The sequence below is a fragment of the Trichomycterus rosablanca genome, chromosome 19 (genome assembly GCF_030014385.1).
Source record: "Trichomycterus rosablanca isolate fTriRos1 chromosome 19, fTriRos1.hap1, whole genome shotgun sequence".
Taxonomy (NCBI): Eukaryota; Metazoa; Chordata; class Actinopteri; order Siluriformes; family Trichomycteridae; genus Trichomycterus; species Trichomycterus rosablanca.
The window spans coordinates 24,977,630-24,992,216 of NC_086006.1; the positions used below are offsets into that span (position 1 = coordinate 24,977,630).

General features: G+C 44.0%; 1 protein-coding gene across 8 annotated transcripts in view; it reads left to right on the plus strand.

Moving 5' to 3' along the window:
• The window catches only part of LOC134333277 (utrophin-like), a 200,784-nt gene that overhangs the window by 123,327 nt on the left and 62,870 nt on the right, over positions 1-14,587 (plus strand). For all 8 annotated transcript variants that reach the window (XM_063015178.1, XM_063015182.1, XM_063015177.1 and 5 more), the window contains 2 exons: positions 6,845-7,017; positions 9,422-9,578. In XM_063015178.1, coding sequence (XP_062871248.1) covers positions 6,845-7,017; positions 9,422-9,578 — 330 coding nt within the window. The remainder of the gene's footprint in view (positions 1-6,844; positions 7,018-9,421; positions 9,579-14,587) is intronic.

The window sequence follows — 14,587 nt, forward strand, 5'->3', positions numbered from 1 at the left end:
CCTCCGTCTCGCTTATAATAGATACAGTGCAATTAGGTATCGGTTAACTCGTCACATCACATGGACCCTCGGACAGCAGATTGCCTGATGGGGGCGGGGGGGGGGGGGGGGGGGGGGGTTTTGGACATGGAAAGCAACAACGGGATGGAACAGAAACTCTAGCCCATTAAAAACCGGGACATTTAGTGTCCCAGGAAAGAGAATCAATTTTCGGGGACTGAATATTAAAAAGAAAAGCAATCCCGGAAAAACCTGGACAGGTAACAACCCTACTGACCAGTGCATGACCAAATGGCTAAGCTGTTTGCCAAGGCAAGTTGTAGCCTAGTGACTGGACTAGTAATCAGAAGGTCACTGGTTTAATCCCCACCACTGCCAGGTTGCTGCTGTTGGGCCCTTGTGCCACACCCTTAACCCTTAATTGCTCAGACTGTATACTGTAATTGTAATGTAAGTCACTTTGGATAAAGGCGTCTGCTAAATGTCAAATGTAAATGAAGTGGCCCAGATAAACCCGAGTCCGGTACTAAAGCCCAGTGCACACTACATAGCCGTCAGCATGCTGTCTACATGATCATCAATAATCAGATTACCGTTGATCCCTGATTCTGATCAGATTATTAGGGTGTGTGTTCATAGACTCAGCGATGAGCTCGAAGTGTGTGTGTGTGTGTGTGTGTGTGTGTGTTCAGTAGCTGTCTGATACAGGTGAAGAATCCTTTGTAGTCCAACATCAAAATCAATCCTACATGTCACACTTAAGTAGGTCAGGAAGACGAATTTATCCACTGCACATCTGAGCTGGTGCTTCTGTACATCTCATCCAGGTCTGTGTTTCTCATCTAGGTCTCAATCATTTCTCATCATACACAAGCTGAGAGACATAAAGGGCTACCGGTGTTTAATCACGCTCTCCGACCTTTCCACACCTCTACGTCATCTACATTCGTCATCTACAAGCGTAACACATTCCACACACAAACACGTCCACGCCTGAAATCCGAACACTACGCTCGAAATTAAATATGTATTTATTTTAATGAGCTAAAGCCACTTCAAAGACTGGTGCTATGAATATTCTGCGACCAATCAGATCGATTTTCTTTCCTGTCATCTATCTAAAATCCCAACGACCAGACCACATGGCTCCTGACACGCTGACTTTATTTGAGTGGACAGCCGAAGCGCGAGCACCTACCTGTGCCAGGGAAATCAAAAGAAAAGCGTAGTGAACACTCTCACCGCCAATCTGGCCCTAAAAAGCAAAAGCAGCTCTGCTCTCCGACGTATTCTGACCTGAATGGGGCAGGGAGGCAGTTGGAAATGGAGTAAAAAAGAAATAAATACAGACGTGTTATGCCGTTTCGGAGCTGATCTGAAATCAGTCGTTTGAGTGCTTGAGATTAGGAAACATCTGGAGTAAATTGGTCCCAGACGTGTGCCAACAATTGAGCTTTTATCAGCAACCGGGACTTTCTGCCCGTTTGACTTCAAGCTTTCGGACGCGAGGTAGTCCAACACCGGTCGTCCTGACTGTCTCTCTCGTCCGTCTGGAAACTCAGTAAAATCATGATGATAACTTACTGTGATACTTTTTTGGAATTGTTTTGGTCATTCTGTGCCCCTTTCCGTTTTGTTTCTCTCTGCACAAGACCGGTGCCCTTCAGGAAGTGGGTGTATTTGGCTAGTTCGGAGAGAAGAGCAGGGTGTAGGGCAGGAACGAGGGAAGAGGCGGAGTGGAGTAACATGGGTGGACGAGGCGAACACCGATTAAAACAATAAACATCTGGTTGAGAGAGCGAGAGAGAGGGAGAGAATGGGGGGTTAGTTGGGGTCTGGTAGCCAGAAGATGAAGTTGGGACGAAGCACAAGTGACGGAGTCTACGGAGAGCGCAATGTGGTGACTTAACAGCTAAAGGAGGCCAAATTCTCCAATGGGAGGATATATTTAAGAAAAAGTGATAGGGTCGATACTGAAGGTGCTTCACAGGAACAAATTTGGACATTTGGAAAACCTTGAGATGCTGAGATTGCTTTGATCTGGCCACCTCTGGAAGTCCAAACCTGACCAAAGGAGATAACCAGGACCTCCAGATGTTGGCTGGAAGATACCACAACCACAACTGTCGCTGGTTTCCTCCCAGTGGCTTTTTGACAATCTTTTCTGTCCCTGTGCTGAAACTTTAATGTGTCGAATCTGCAGTGTAAAGGAGGGAAGCAAGAACCCCTTGGTCCCTGTGGTGTTCCACAAAGAGAACCTTTCACTGGCTTAACTGAGCCTTAACTTCTGCCACAGGGGTGCTGGAGACCAGGAACAGGGATCGTTCTGTGTGATGGCTTAAGTTTAAGGAGATCAGAGTCATGACGGGCTTGGACACCTTGAACTTTTAACATTTGCATGGAATAACAGTCAATATGGAGTGAATTCAGGACTCGTCTACCTCCATGGTGGCAGCGGTTCTATCCCGAAGCTCAGGATTTGTTGTTGCACATCATTTTCTACTCTCAGTTTTTTGACATTGGGATATTTTCAGTAGGATTTAGGGTCTCCAAACATCAGGTTGCTGGATTTTCTCTTCTGCCACAGATGTTTGGAATCAACACTTCAAACCTTTATTTAAACCCAGATTTGTTTCAGGATTTTATACCCCAAGCTTGATCTCTGTCCATGGTATTGAGATCCCTCTGCCTTAGGCTCTTGGATCTTCTTACCCAGGCTTTTCTTTTTTGGAACACAACCCAAAGTTTGGATCTTCTGTCTCAGTTCTTGGAAGCTTTATTCTGCCTGTCTTTTTTTCTCCCTCAGAATTGTTTACCTTACGTGTTTCTGGATTATTTCATATATATATATATTAAGGTGCGATATAGGTGGTCACGACTATGGTGCTTTTACTTCTGATTAGCCTCACATACTCTGGTACAGATGACCAATGCAAGCTAACATACATGGGAAAAGATGGTCAGGATCTTTGATTTTAAACCTTCAAGGTGCGAGAGGTCTGTCTTAGCACCGTCGAGTTTTACTCCTCGAGCTGGTTACGTTATCAAGATAGGAAACCCTAACCGGACGTTAGGACAATCGACCCACCAATCACTTTAGTAAAGAGGGGAAAGAAGAGAAAGGAAAGAAGGAGGACACGATGATCGGCCTAAACTTCAGTCTTCACGAGCTGCTGAACAAGTTTGAGGAGGTACTTGTGTTGTTTTGGCTCTCGGGTTCTTAGATTATCGACTTTGCTTCAAAATACACTCACACTGCACCATTTATTATATATAGTACAAGCTTTTCACACGGTCGAGACCTGAAAGCATTTTATCTGATGATGAGGTCGATATGGGCTTAGCAAAAGGTCATTGTGTAGGAAAAATAGTACTTTCACTTGCTCTGTTATAAGTTTGCTGGTGCACCTTTACCGATAGAATGATTAACTCGCGAGAGTCCATCAATATCTCAAGTGGACTTGTTGACTGATGGGCGTTTCTTTAATTCATTCATGTATTTAAAGCTGTGTTGTCTAGTTTAGAAGGTCAGGCATCTGGAAACGGCAAAACTGCAAGACTCGGCCCAAATCACTGCTTTGCTCAGTGCTCTGTTAGAAAGGTGCAGTAAAACGTTATCAAAGTGCGAATATGAGATGAATCTGCATTTGTGTGGAATAACCATCAGATCCAGTCTGAAAGCTCCACATGTATCTGTATTTATCTGGATTTTCCTCACTGTTTCACTTTTAAACTTGTGTTACAGCTCAGGGTGCTGAGAAATTGCGAGAATCAGAATCAGCTTTTCTGTTGTTTGTCGTAAAAAAAAAAAAAAAAAACGTTTGTTGTAAAAAAAAAAAAAAAAAAAAAAAAAAAAAAAAAGCAAAGCTTAACGTGGTTTAATGCATTAAAAGAACGAGACAGGCCACTCAGGTGGCCAGATAGGGGTGGGATAGGGTCTCTCTCATGACTGGTGCAATTACCTCTGCTGGCTGATTGATGGCGCCTGCACAGAGATGAGAAAAGTGCTGTCAGGGTGCTGTCAGCACTCGTCAAGTGTAGGTGACAAAATGCATACGGCTGCTGCCCACGTGTCGGAGGGGGCGTGGGTTAGCTTCGTTCTCCTCAATCAGAGCGGGGATTGACATGGGTAGAGATGAAGCATGACTCAATCGGACAATTGGACGCGCTAAAGTCGGGAGAAAATTCATAAACAAATTTTTTTTTTTAAAGGAGACAGGAGCACTTCTCTTAATTATTACTGATCATAAGTTTTCTCCACTAATGAAATTGCTCGCTTGTTTTTTTAATACAATAAATAATAGTCACGTTAAGCTTTATTGTTCATGTTAAGCGTTGTTTGTACAACCTGAGTCGCTTTTACTGGATCATATCAAACAGTTCATCTCATTGGAGGACAAAAGCGCACCACACTGCATAGGACACAATGGCACAGCAGCGCAGCAACAGCAGTTTAGCCGCTTTTCATGTGAATGCACCCTGACGGCATCTGATTCCCGCTCAGTCACAGTAAAGCGTTTCTTCATGAGCCTTTGAAACAGCGAGCAGAAACAGTGCTTCCTGTCCGCCCGCCGCTAAACGTAGCTCTGGGAATATACGCCGCCGGGCAGCCTGACGAGCGCAGCCCTGTAACACACTCGTATCACGACGACACCGAGGGGAACGGTGGGTTCAGTCTGGCGTCTGGACTTTCTAGACCCGGCGAACCCGACGAAAAGCTGGCCTTTGTGTGGGTGTGTTTATGCACCCGTGTCCAGGCCGAGGCAATCTCTGCCTATTGATTAGCGGGACAGATTCCATTAGTTCAGCACTCAGAGCGTCAGAGCTGCGGAGTGAAAGCGAGCCTCCGAGCCTCGGCTCCGTCGTGTAGCGTGGGCGGTATAAGCGCGCATTAACATTTAAAGTACATGCACATTTTTTCTGGCATTTTGTGGGCGTTTGAAGCGACAGAAATGGACCAACGTGAAGCTTGTCGAGGGTTTTTGTTCTGTTACAAGAATCTGGTGGGATTAAATTAAATGATGGTGTATTGTGTGCGTGTGTGTGTACTGTGTGTGTATGTGTGTGTACTGTGTGTGTGTGTGTGTGTGTGTGTGTGTGTGTGTGTGTGTGTGTGTGTGTGTGTGTGTGTGTGTGTGTGTAAAACTTGAGGAAATTGGGCTTTGAGGTGCACCAGGTTATTGTCTCTAACAGAGCGCCAGCATCAGGCTGACTGATAAAATGTCAATTTGGAACACGTGCGATATCGTGAATAATGAATTTATGGTGTGCGTATATACAGCTGTACTTTACATCCACTCTTAACTGACTAAATAAATCACTATTTGTCATTTTTGGCATTCTTTTATTTATTTAATTGTGAGTTACTTCACATTTATGTCCGTAATATTTTGTATTTCCACAAAACCCACAACTCATGGAGCATGTTCTAGCACTTATGAAGACTATACTACACATCTGTTATTATTTAACACTTACAATAGTTTAGTATATCACATATTACATATCTCATCTAAAATATTGAATGCTAGGATACTTCTTAAGGTTTTTCATATGATATACTACATTTTTATTCTATTTATTTAATTACATAGTGTGTACAACATTACTTGTGTACTTAATACTTTGTACTTTAATACTTTTTGCTTTAATGTACCTGGAGCTGCTGTAATAACTGACTTTCCCTATGGGATTAATAAAGTAAGTCATCCATCCATCCATCCATCCCTCTATCTATCTCTCTCTATCTATAACCAAACAGCATCTGTTTTAATTCATGGCCTCCTAATTAGCATGACGTCTAAATGACTTTTTAGTATTTATGGTTGACTAAAACACATTGTCCATATAAATAGGGCTAGTTAGAGTGCACCTAGTACCTAAAAACGTACATGGCGCAGTCGTCTCTGCCCAGGTCAGGAAGAAAATCTTAAATGTCCCAAAAATTGTCCTTATGGTCAGATATATTACTATTAATTTAAAGTTACTGGAACACAGATGATTCTGTTTTCACTGGTTGTGGCTTAAACACCTGAATTAAAAAAGAGGGGTGTCCAAACACTTTTGGGCATATGGTATATATACAGTATGTAGTATGTAGTAATAAAAAAGTGGTTGAGTGTGTGTGTGTGTGTGTGTGTGTGTGTGTGTGTGTGTGTGTGTGTGTGTGTGTGTGTGTGTGTGTGTGTGTGTGTGTGTGTGAGAGAGATTTTCACTCAGATTACTTCCTGTTGCCTCTCCCTTCGCCTTTGATGTTACGCGATATCAACCCATGATTGGTCTGTAATGAAGTCGGTGCTCCAGCTCCTGCAGCCCATGCTCATTCTTTTCATCTCTTATCTGTGTGTGTGTGTGTGTGTGTACACACAACTTGATGCACCCTAAATTATAAATATCTTTGCAGATTAATAGCATAATTCCCACCTTACTATATAGGTTCCTATATGTGAAGAGTTTGGCATGTTCTCATGGTGTATGCATGGCTTTCCTCTGGTTACTTCACTGTAATTCGTTTACATTTACATTTTCAGCATTTAGCAGACACTTTTATCCAAAGTGACGTACGGTAATGTGACAGTATACAGTCTAAGCAATTGAGGATTAAAGTGGCGGCCTGGCAGTAGTGGGGCTTGAACCAGCCTCCTTTTGATTACTAGTCCAGTACCCTAACCACTAGGCTACAGCTGCCCTACTCCACACCTCCATTTAAAGGCAGTAGGTGAACTGTGTTTGGGTGGGTTCGTGTCCCCTGTGATAGACCTGCACCCTGTCCAAGCGTGTCCGTCCCTGTCCTGTTCATTTATCTGGATTCGATTTGACCTGGCTTGTGTTTTTGTGTTTGCAGGATATCCAGGCGGAGATCGACGCTCATAACGACGTGTTTAAGAGTGTGGATGGGAACAAGCTCAGGATGGTGAAGGCTCTGGGCAGTTCGGAGGAGGCCGTCTTCCTGCAGCAGAGGCTGGACGACATGAACCACCGATGGAACGAGCTGAAGGCCAAATCTGCCAACATACGGTCAGCACTGCAAACAAAACACACGCAGGACACTGGGACTGGATACTGGTCGATACGCTGGAATCAGAAAGTATTCAGACCATGACACCTTGGTGTATTGTGGATTTAGAACAGAACATCTTTTGTGATATATACAGATACACATGAAGAGAAATTACATACAGTGAAATTACTTTTCTGCATTCTCCTGGGGTCAGAGTGCAGGTCCAACCATTATATCTCGGCTCCTGGAGCAGCGAGGGTTAAGGGCTTTGCTCAAGGGCCCAACAGTGTATATATATATATATATATATATGATTATCTCTTCATCACAGCACCTGTTAGTGGTTAAGAGGAGGTAGCAAGCGAACATTTTATCCTCAAAGTTGATGTTAGAAGCAGGGAAAATGGACACGCGAGGATCTGAGCGAGTTTGACGAGGGCCAAATGGTGATGGCTAGACGACTGGGTCAGAGCATCTCCAAAACTGCAGCTCTTGTGGGGTGTTCCCGGTCTGCAGTGGTCAGTATCTATCACATGTGGTCCAAGGAAGGAACAGTGATAAACCGGTGACAGGGTCATGGGCGGCCAAGGCTCATTGATGCACGTGGGGGGCGAAGGCTGGCCCGTGTGGTCTGATCCAACAGACGAGCTACTGTAGGTCAAATTGCTGAAGAAGTTAATGCTGGTTCTGATAGAAATGTGTCAGTATATATATATATATATATATATATATATATATATATATATTATGATTTATTTATCCCATCTGTTAGCATCTGCTGTGGCTGAACTGAAGTGCACACTGTCGGCCCCTCGGCCCTGATAAAGAGAAATCTTCCAAGAAAAAGACAGATGAGCGTAGGCAGGAACGGTGTTTACAAAAGTTCGTCTGCCACCGTAGTGGGGCGGGGGGTCGACTGGTAAGAATTGAGGCATAGATGAATGCAGCCAAATACAAAAACCTGCTTCAGAGTGCTCGCAATCTCAGACCGGGGCGACGGTTCACATTTCAGCGCTTCAGTATATACAGTATATTCAGTATTAAACAGAATTCAATAGTTAGACTGGGTGTCCCAATACTTTTGTCCAGACAGTGTATGTGTGCACACTGTCAGCTCAAAGATAAAGACAGACGAGCGTAGGCAGAACGGTGTATATAGAAGTTTGTCTGCCTCCGCGGGGGGTGAGGAGAGTGATTTAGGGGAGGAGAACGTGAGAGAGATGCATTAATGTGATGGAGAGAGGGAGAACAGTGAGATGTTCGTTAAAGAGCGATGGCTGCCGTTTTATTATTTGACTCTAATTAGGAATTAATTAGTGAACACGTGTAATTACTGAGCTGCTGACATGGCACTATTGTTCACTTCCATTACCGCCAGATCAACACAAACACGCCGGAAAGAAGGGTGTCTGTTCATTACCGGATCTTCTGATTGGCAAATGCTTCTGTGTGCGTTTAATTCTTGGGGGGTTTAATTAAAATTTCAAGAGGTTCAGAGTGTCGGTTCACTTTACCGGCAAGTTCCAAATCATTACACCTTCATCTCATTGTGCCACGATGTTTATAATGTTCAGATCTACGTTATTACAAAGAACAAACGATGTACGGTGGGTGGAAAATACATATCTGAACCCAAGCTTTGATTTTTTTGTGCAATTTTTATCTTGTTTTTATTGCTTTAGTTCATTGTTTAGTTCATTGTCTCCTAATGAGGACAACAGGTCTAAGTTAAGCAAAACGACAAATATGGCATAACAGACCCAAAATATAACATTCCCATATGTGACCATAGGGTCTCAATTGTGATTTTGTCTGTTATTTCCAATCCCCTGACTGCTCCGACTGAGAGGAGCCGCAGGCAATCTAGCGCCCCCTACGTTATGTTATCAGTCTCCGTCTGCTTCTCTTTATCTGGGTACCGAGTCACGCAGTGCTGTCTGGGAGTCATCATCTCTGGTGCAGGCGCCTCGACCAGCCAGCAGAGGTCGCTGTTGCAGCAGCAGTGAGGAACCCTGTTGCCATTACTCTCTTAAGTGTGGCAGATTGGGCCTGTTGGGTGCCAGGCTAGGTCGATGGTACAGCTGAGGTTCGAACTCAAGAGCTCAGGATCTCAGAGGTGATCAGCTAGTGATGGGTCAAGCTGGGGTTTTTTTCAGAATTAAGGGGGGTGGGTGTACACGAAATTAAGCAAGTGGTTTTAATGTTATGGCTGATTGGTGTATGTTGGCAACAGTACAGGTGCTTCCTTAATTTTCTACTAATCAATCACCCTTGTTGGATCTGTTAGAAAACGTACAGGGCTTTGTTGGTATTTCTATCAGTTTCTGAAGAAAGACATCCTTTGCGGTCTGGATCCTGGATTAGGAAGTCTGTTTTAGGAAGTGTGTGTTTATGTGTGTGTGTGTGTGTGTTTACACACAGGGCTCATCTGGAGGCCAGTGCAGAGCGATGGTCCAGGCTGCTGTCCATTCTGGAGGAGCTTTGGAGGTGGATCTGCCAGAAAGACGACGATCTGAGCAAACAGATGCCCATCGGAGGAGACGTACCAACGTTACTACAGCAACACGACCACTGCACGGTCGGTATTCATTACCACACAGGACATCTACAGGATAAGATCTGTCCGTCTCTTAAACACACTCAGATTCGTCTAGCGGAAGTTTCTACTTAACTGTTAGTTTGGGTTTGAGTTTATATCCATCCAAACAGCTAAACAGAGTTTCCTTCCTGTTTCTCCTGCCCTCTCGTCTTCCCCTGATATGGCATCTGGTTTGTGCGTGTCTGTCCATGTCATCCTTTGAAGTCTCTTCTAGGGTTTTTTAATAGCAAATGACCCTAAGAATTCTCAGATCCCATGAAAAACCAAAAATGGCTTTAAGTTTTTACCCCGCTGTAGAGACCCTCGGGTCCCAGCTCTTTAACTTTGGCTCCTTGGTTTCACATTTTTGGATCATGAACCTCGTTTGTAGACATTTGGACCCTCTGGTGAAGGCATTCAGGTCTGTACCTTCTACATACGACTACGGCAGGCCTCACAGCAAGAAGGTCCTGGGTTCGATCCCCAGATGGGGCAGTTCGGGTCCTTTCTGTGTGGAGTTTGCATGTTCTCCATGTGTCTGCGTGGGTTTCCTCCGGAAGCTCCGGTTCCCTCCCACAGTCCAAAGACGTGCAAGTGAGGTGAATTGGAGACACTAAATTGTCCATGACTGTGTTTGATATAACCTTAAGAAGTGATGAATCTTGTGTAATGAGTAACTACCGTTCCTGTCATGAATGTAACCAAAGTGTAAAACATGACGTTAAAATCCTAATAAACAAAACAAACTATATACGACCATGGGTTTAGAGCTAATCCTAAGTCCCTATTCTTAAGTTTAGGCCCTTGAATATAAGTCTTGTGTTGTTAATATAGGTTATGATCGTCGTAATGACCTTCAAGCATAGGTTAAGAACTTCAGGTTGTCTTTATTCGGTCTAGGCTCTCAGGATGTACTCTTAAAATGTGACTCTAGGTTAGGTTTAACCCTCAAATTATAATCACCAGGTAGGTTATGACGTCAGTGTTATGGTTTCCATGTTTTAACACTCACATTCAGACTCTCAGGTCAGGAGCGTTGGATTGAGACCCTTTGGTAGAGATCCTCAGACATGGGTCCTCTGATTAGATCCTTTAGACACAATCCTGAGGTTGATCCATAGGTTTGGGCTCTTTATTAGGCACCTTTGTTAGATGCTCCGGTGGTGGTGATGTTAAGATGTTGGCGATGTTCATTTGAGTTTAATGATCCTGAGTGTTGTTGCTGACCATTTGCAACTATTTGCGGCCACATTATGCATCTTGTTGTAATTATTCATGCGCATGACAGTGAGATTGATGTTCTTCAATGGCCTCCCCAGTCACCAGATCTGAATAGGATGTGCTAGAACGGGAGATTCTCAGCATAAATAATTATAACAAGATGGAACCAGGACCAGACTCTCAAAAGACTTTTGACTGTTGAATCCTTCAGCAGAAGTGGCTTGGTACCCAGTAGTATTAAGTTGTTCCTAATAAAGTGGTCAGTGGGTATGTCGTTTAAGTGCTTTGAGTTCACTCTGGTGTATTAAGGACAAAACAGAGAATCAAAAACTGAGCATACAGTGCTTCACTTTTTTTCCTTCTGGAACAACACGCATACAAACAGGCTGTATCCACAGGGAATCATGGGAAGTGGAGGATTTTGAGGCTCTAATTAGCTGGAGACAGTGTGGATACGTGAAGCAGAGTTTAGAAGACGTTCTCTGTCTCTTTCTCTCTCTCTTTTTCAGACATGTTGAATAATGACCCTCAGGAGTTGAAAGCGGAAAGCCTTGAGCCTCTCGCTGTGCTTTAATGCTTCTGTGTGTGGATTTTTGGGCGAAGCGGTACAAAGCGCGCCTAGCGCGTCATGCGTGATCGGCCCTGCACTTGGAAATGGGTGGAATCTAGAAGTGTAGAATAAATCTGAGATGTTTGCAGAGGCAGTGAAGTTCAGGAGAGCTGCAGACTTCTTTACACAAGCCAGCAGTGAATTCACGGAACGTTGTATTGCTTTGTCGTACATGCTCATTTAATACTTGTACTGCCGCCTCAACCAGACAGCTGGAGTCGCTGTTGCACCGGCAGTGATGAGAAACCCTGTTTAACCGCTCTGTCCTCAAACACGCCCAATTGTGCCAGTTGTACCACTGAGACTTGAACTCAAACTCGAACCCTTCATCGTAATGGACTAGGTCAGGGATGTTCAAACTTTCAAACAAGCGACCCACATTATGTCCATGATTTTTTACATGACCCAGCTTACACAAACGATGCATCTTATTCTCTCTGTTTTGCTCTGTACAATCTGGTCCCACTGTGGTTTACAAGATGTAACATAAACCCTAAACAAGGGAGTGACCCATTTTTGTGGGTCGCGACCCAGACTTTGCAAACCCCTCGACTAGAGACAGTTGTGGCCTAGTGGTTAAGGTACTGGACTAGTAATCCAAAGGTTGCTGGTTCAAGCCCCACTACTGCCAGGTTGGCACTATTGGGCCCTTGAGCAAGGCCCTTAACCCACTTTGGATAAAAGCGTCTTCTAAATGCAGAGTAGATGTTAAATAGTGTATTAAGGACCTCATCTTTCAACCCGAAAACTAAAATAAGCTTTCAGTGACACGGTGGCTCAGTGAGTAGCACTGTCACCTCACAGCCAGAAGGTCCTGGGTTCGATCCCCAGGTGGGGCAATCCGGGTCCTTTCTGTGTGGAGTTTGCATGTTCTCCCCGTGTCTGTATGGGTTTCTTTCGAGAGCTCCGGTTCTCTCCCACAGTCCAAAGACGTGCAGGTGAGGTAAACTGGAGATACAAAATTGTCCATGACTGTGTTTGATATTAAACTTGAACTGATGAATTATGGGTAGCCTGTAACTACCTGTCATGTAACCAACCACTATGTGACGTCACATGGTGTGAGACGTCATTCACCCTGTGTGTGTGTGTGTGTGTGTGTGTGTGTGTGTGTGTGTGTGTGTGTGTGTGTGTGGTCACCAAAGTCCCTCTGTTTTCATGATCCATGTCCTTTCATTAGCTGAGGCTGTTCACTGGGTGTTGGTGCAGCAGTAAAGTTCAGGTAATCAGCGATGCCAGTTTGAAGGAGAACTTCTATAAATATAAAATTGAAATCAGCACTTCCTGTTGTGCTGTTGTAATTAAGCTGGTTAGTCGGCCTTTATTTAATCAGTGCCACGTCGGGTTTAATTCAACCGTATAATCAGTTCACAGCACCGGTGGAGACGTTTCTGCATCCTAAAAGATTCTGTCCTGTTTTTGTTTAAGCTATTAGCTCTCGTACAAGCGTATAGGTTCATATAACGAATGTTCGTAAATGCACTATATGGCCAAAAGTATGAGGACACGTCTTGTAATTAGTGAGTTTTGGAAGTTTTGGGAGTGCACGACTTGGGTCACGACTTGTCTGAGCCACTGTGAACCAAAACAGGCCCATAATTTACGTTTATATTTGCGGCATTTAGCAGGCGCTTTCATCCAAGGCGACTTAAAATTCAAGCAGTTTAGGATTAAGGGCCTTGCTTAGGGGCCCAGTAGTGGCTTGAACCGGCAACTTTCTGATTTCATTGAATACTACAACCACTCTATAATGGACAGTGGGGCGGCACGGTGGCTAAGTGGGTAGCACTGTCGCCTCACAGCAAGAAGTCCTGGTTTCGATCCCCAGGTGGAGCGGTCGGGGTCCTTTCTGTGTGGAGTTTGCATGTTCTCCCCGTGTCTGAGTTTCCTCCGGGAGCTTCGGTTTCCTCCCACAGTCCAAAGACGTCCAAGTGAGGTGAATTAGAGATACTAAATTGTCCATGACTGTGTTTGATATTAAACTTGTGAACTGATGAATCTTGAGTAATGAGTAACGACCGTTCCAGTCATGAATGTAACCAAAGTGTAAAACATGACGTTAAAATCCTAATAAACACTCAGTCAAAAGTCAAACCCCCATTCCAACAATATATCACTCAAAAAAGTCCAGTGAACTTTCTCCAGCCGTATATCTGAACCACACCGCATAGCTGAAAAATCAATGCCAGGGTCTAGAGAGAACCTCTTCAATACGACCATCCTAATTAAGAAGGAATGAACGCTACATAAAGCAGCCGTATACAAACATTAAAACTTATGATCTGTTACCTGACAAAGTAGTAGAGAGTAAACACCTTTCTGACTTTTTATTGATCAGACAATGTAGAAGAGTTTAACTTATGACCTACTCAAAGCACTGGAATGATGAAGTGACTAGTCAATGTAGGGTCAGTAGATGAGAGTCGGGTCTTAGCCTGGCAAGTTGTGGCTTATACGACTGGATGCAAAAGCGTTCCAGGCCAAATGACATATTGGGTAAATAAAAATGAAAAAGAAAATGCCGACGTTAATGCACATTAGACTATACAGACAAAAGTATTGGGACATCCTTCTGATTTTTAAATTAATGGAGCCACAACCACAGCAGTTGTTAATAAAATATTTGTATAAAAGAAATTAAAACACATAAAACAGTATATAGTGAAAGCAGTTAAGGGAAGGCACCCAGGTGGCGCAATGGGATATGCCGCTAGCACACCAGCATCAAGATTCTGAACTCCTCTGTTTGAAACTCGGTGTTGTCACTAGTGGGCATAATTGCCAGTGCCTGCAGCAGACACGTCTCTGCTAGGGCGGGATGACCGGACCATGTGGGTGGGGTCTTCTAACGCTGTGTAAGGACCCTGGTTAGCAGATAGAGAGGCGCCTGTGCAGAGTGCATGGGTGAAAAAGGGTTCCGCTAAGGGTTGCACGTGGGTCGGAGGAGCAGTGAGCAGCAATATACCCACCTCGACTGAAATCAGGGATCCCTCAGCAGCAGAAGACAAAACTGACTATGCTGAATTGGAGAGAAAATTGGAGAAAATGCATAAATAAAATAGAAAAAAACAGTTTAGGGAAAACCCTTTACTGTTCCAGCATGTCTGAGCCTCTGTGCACAAAGCAAGCTCTATAAAGACATGAAGAAAAGCTTGATTTAAAGAAACTCCAGTGACCT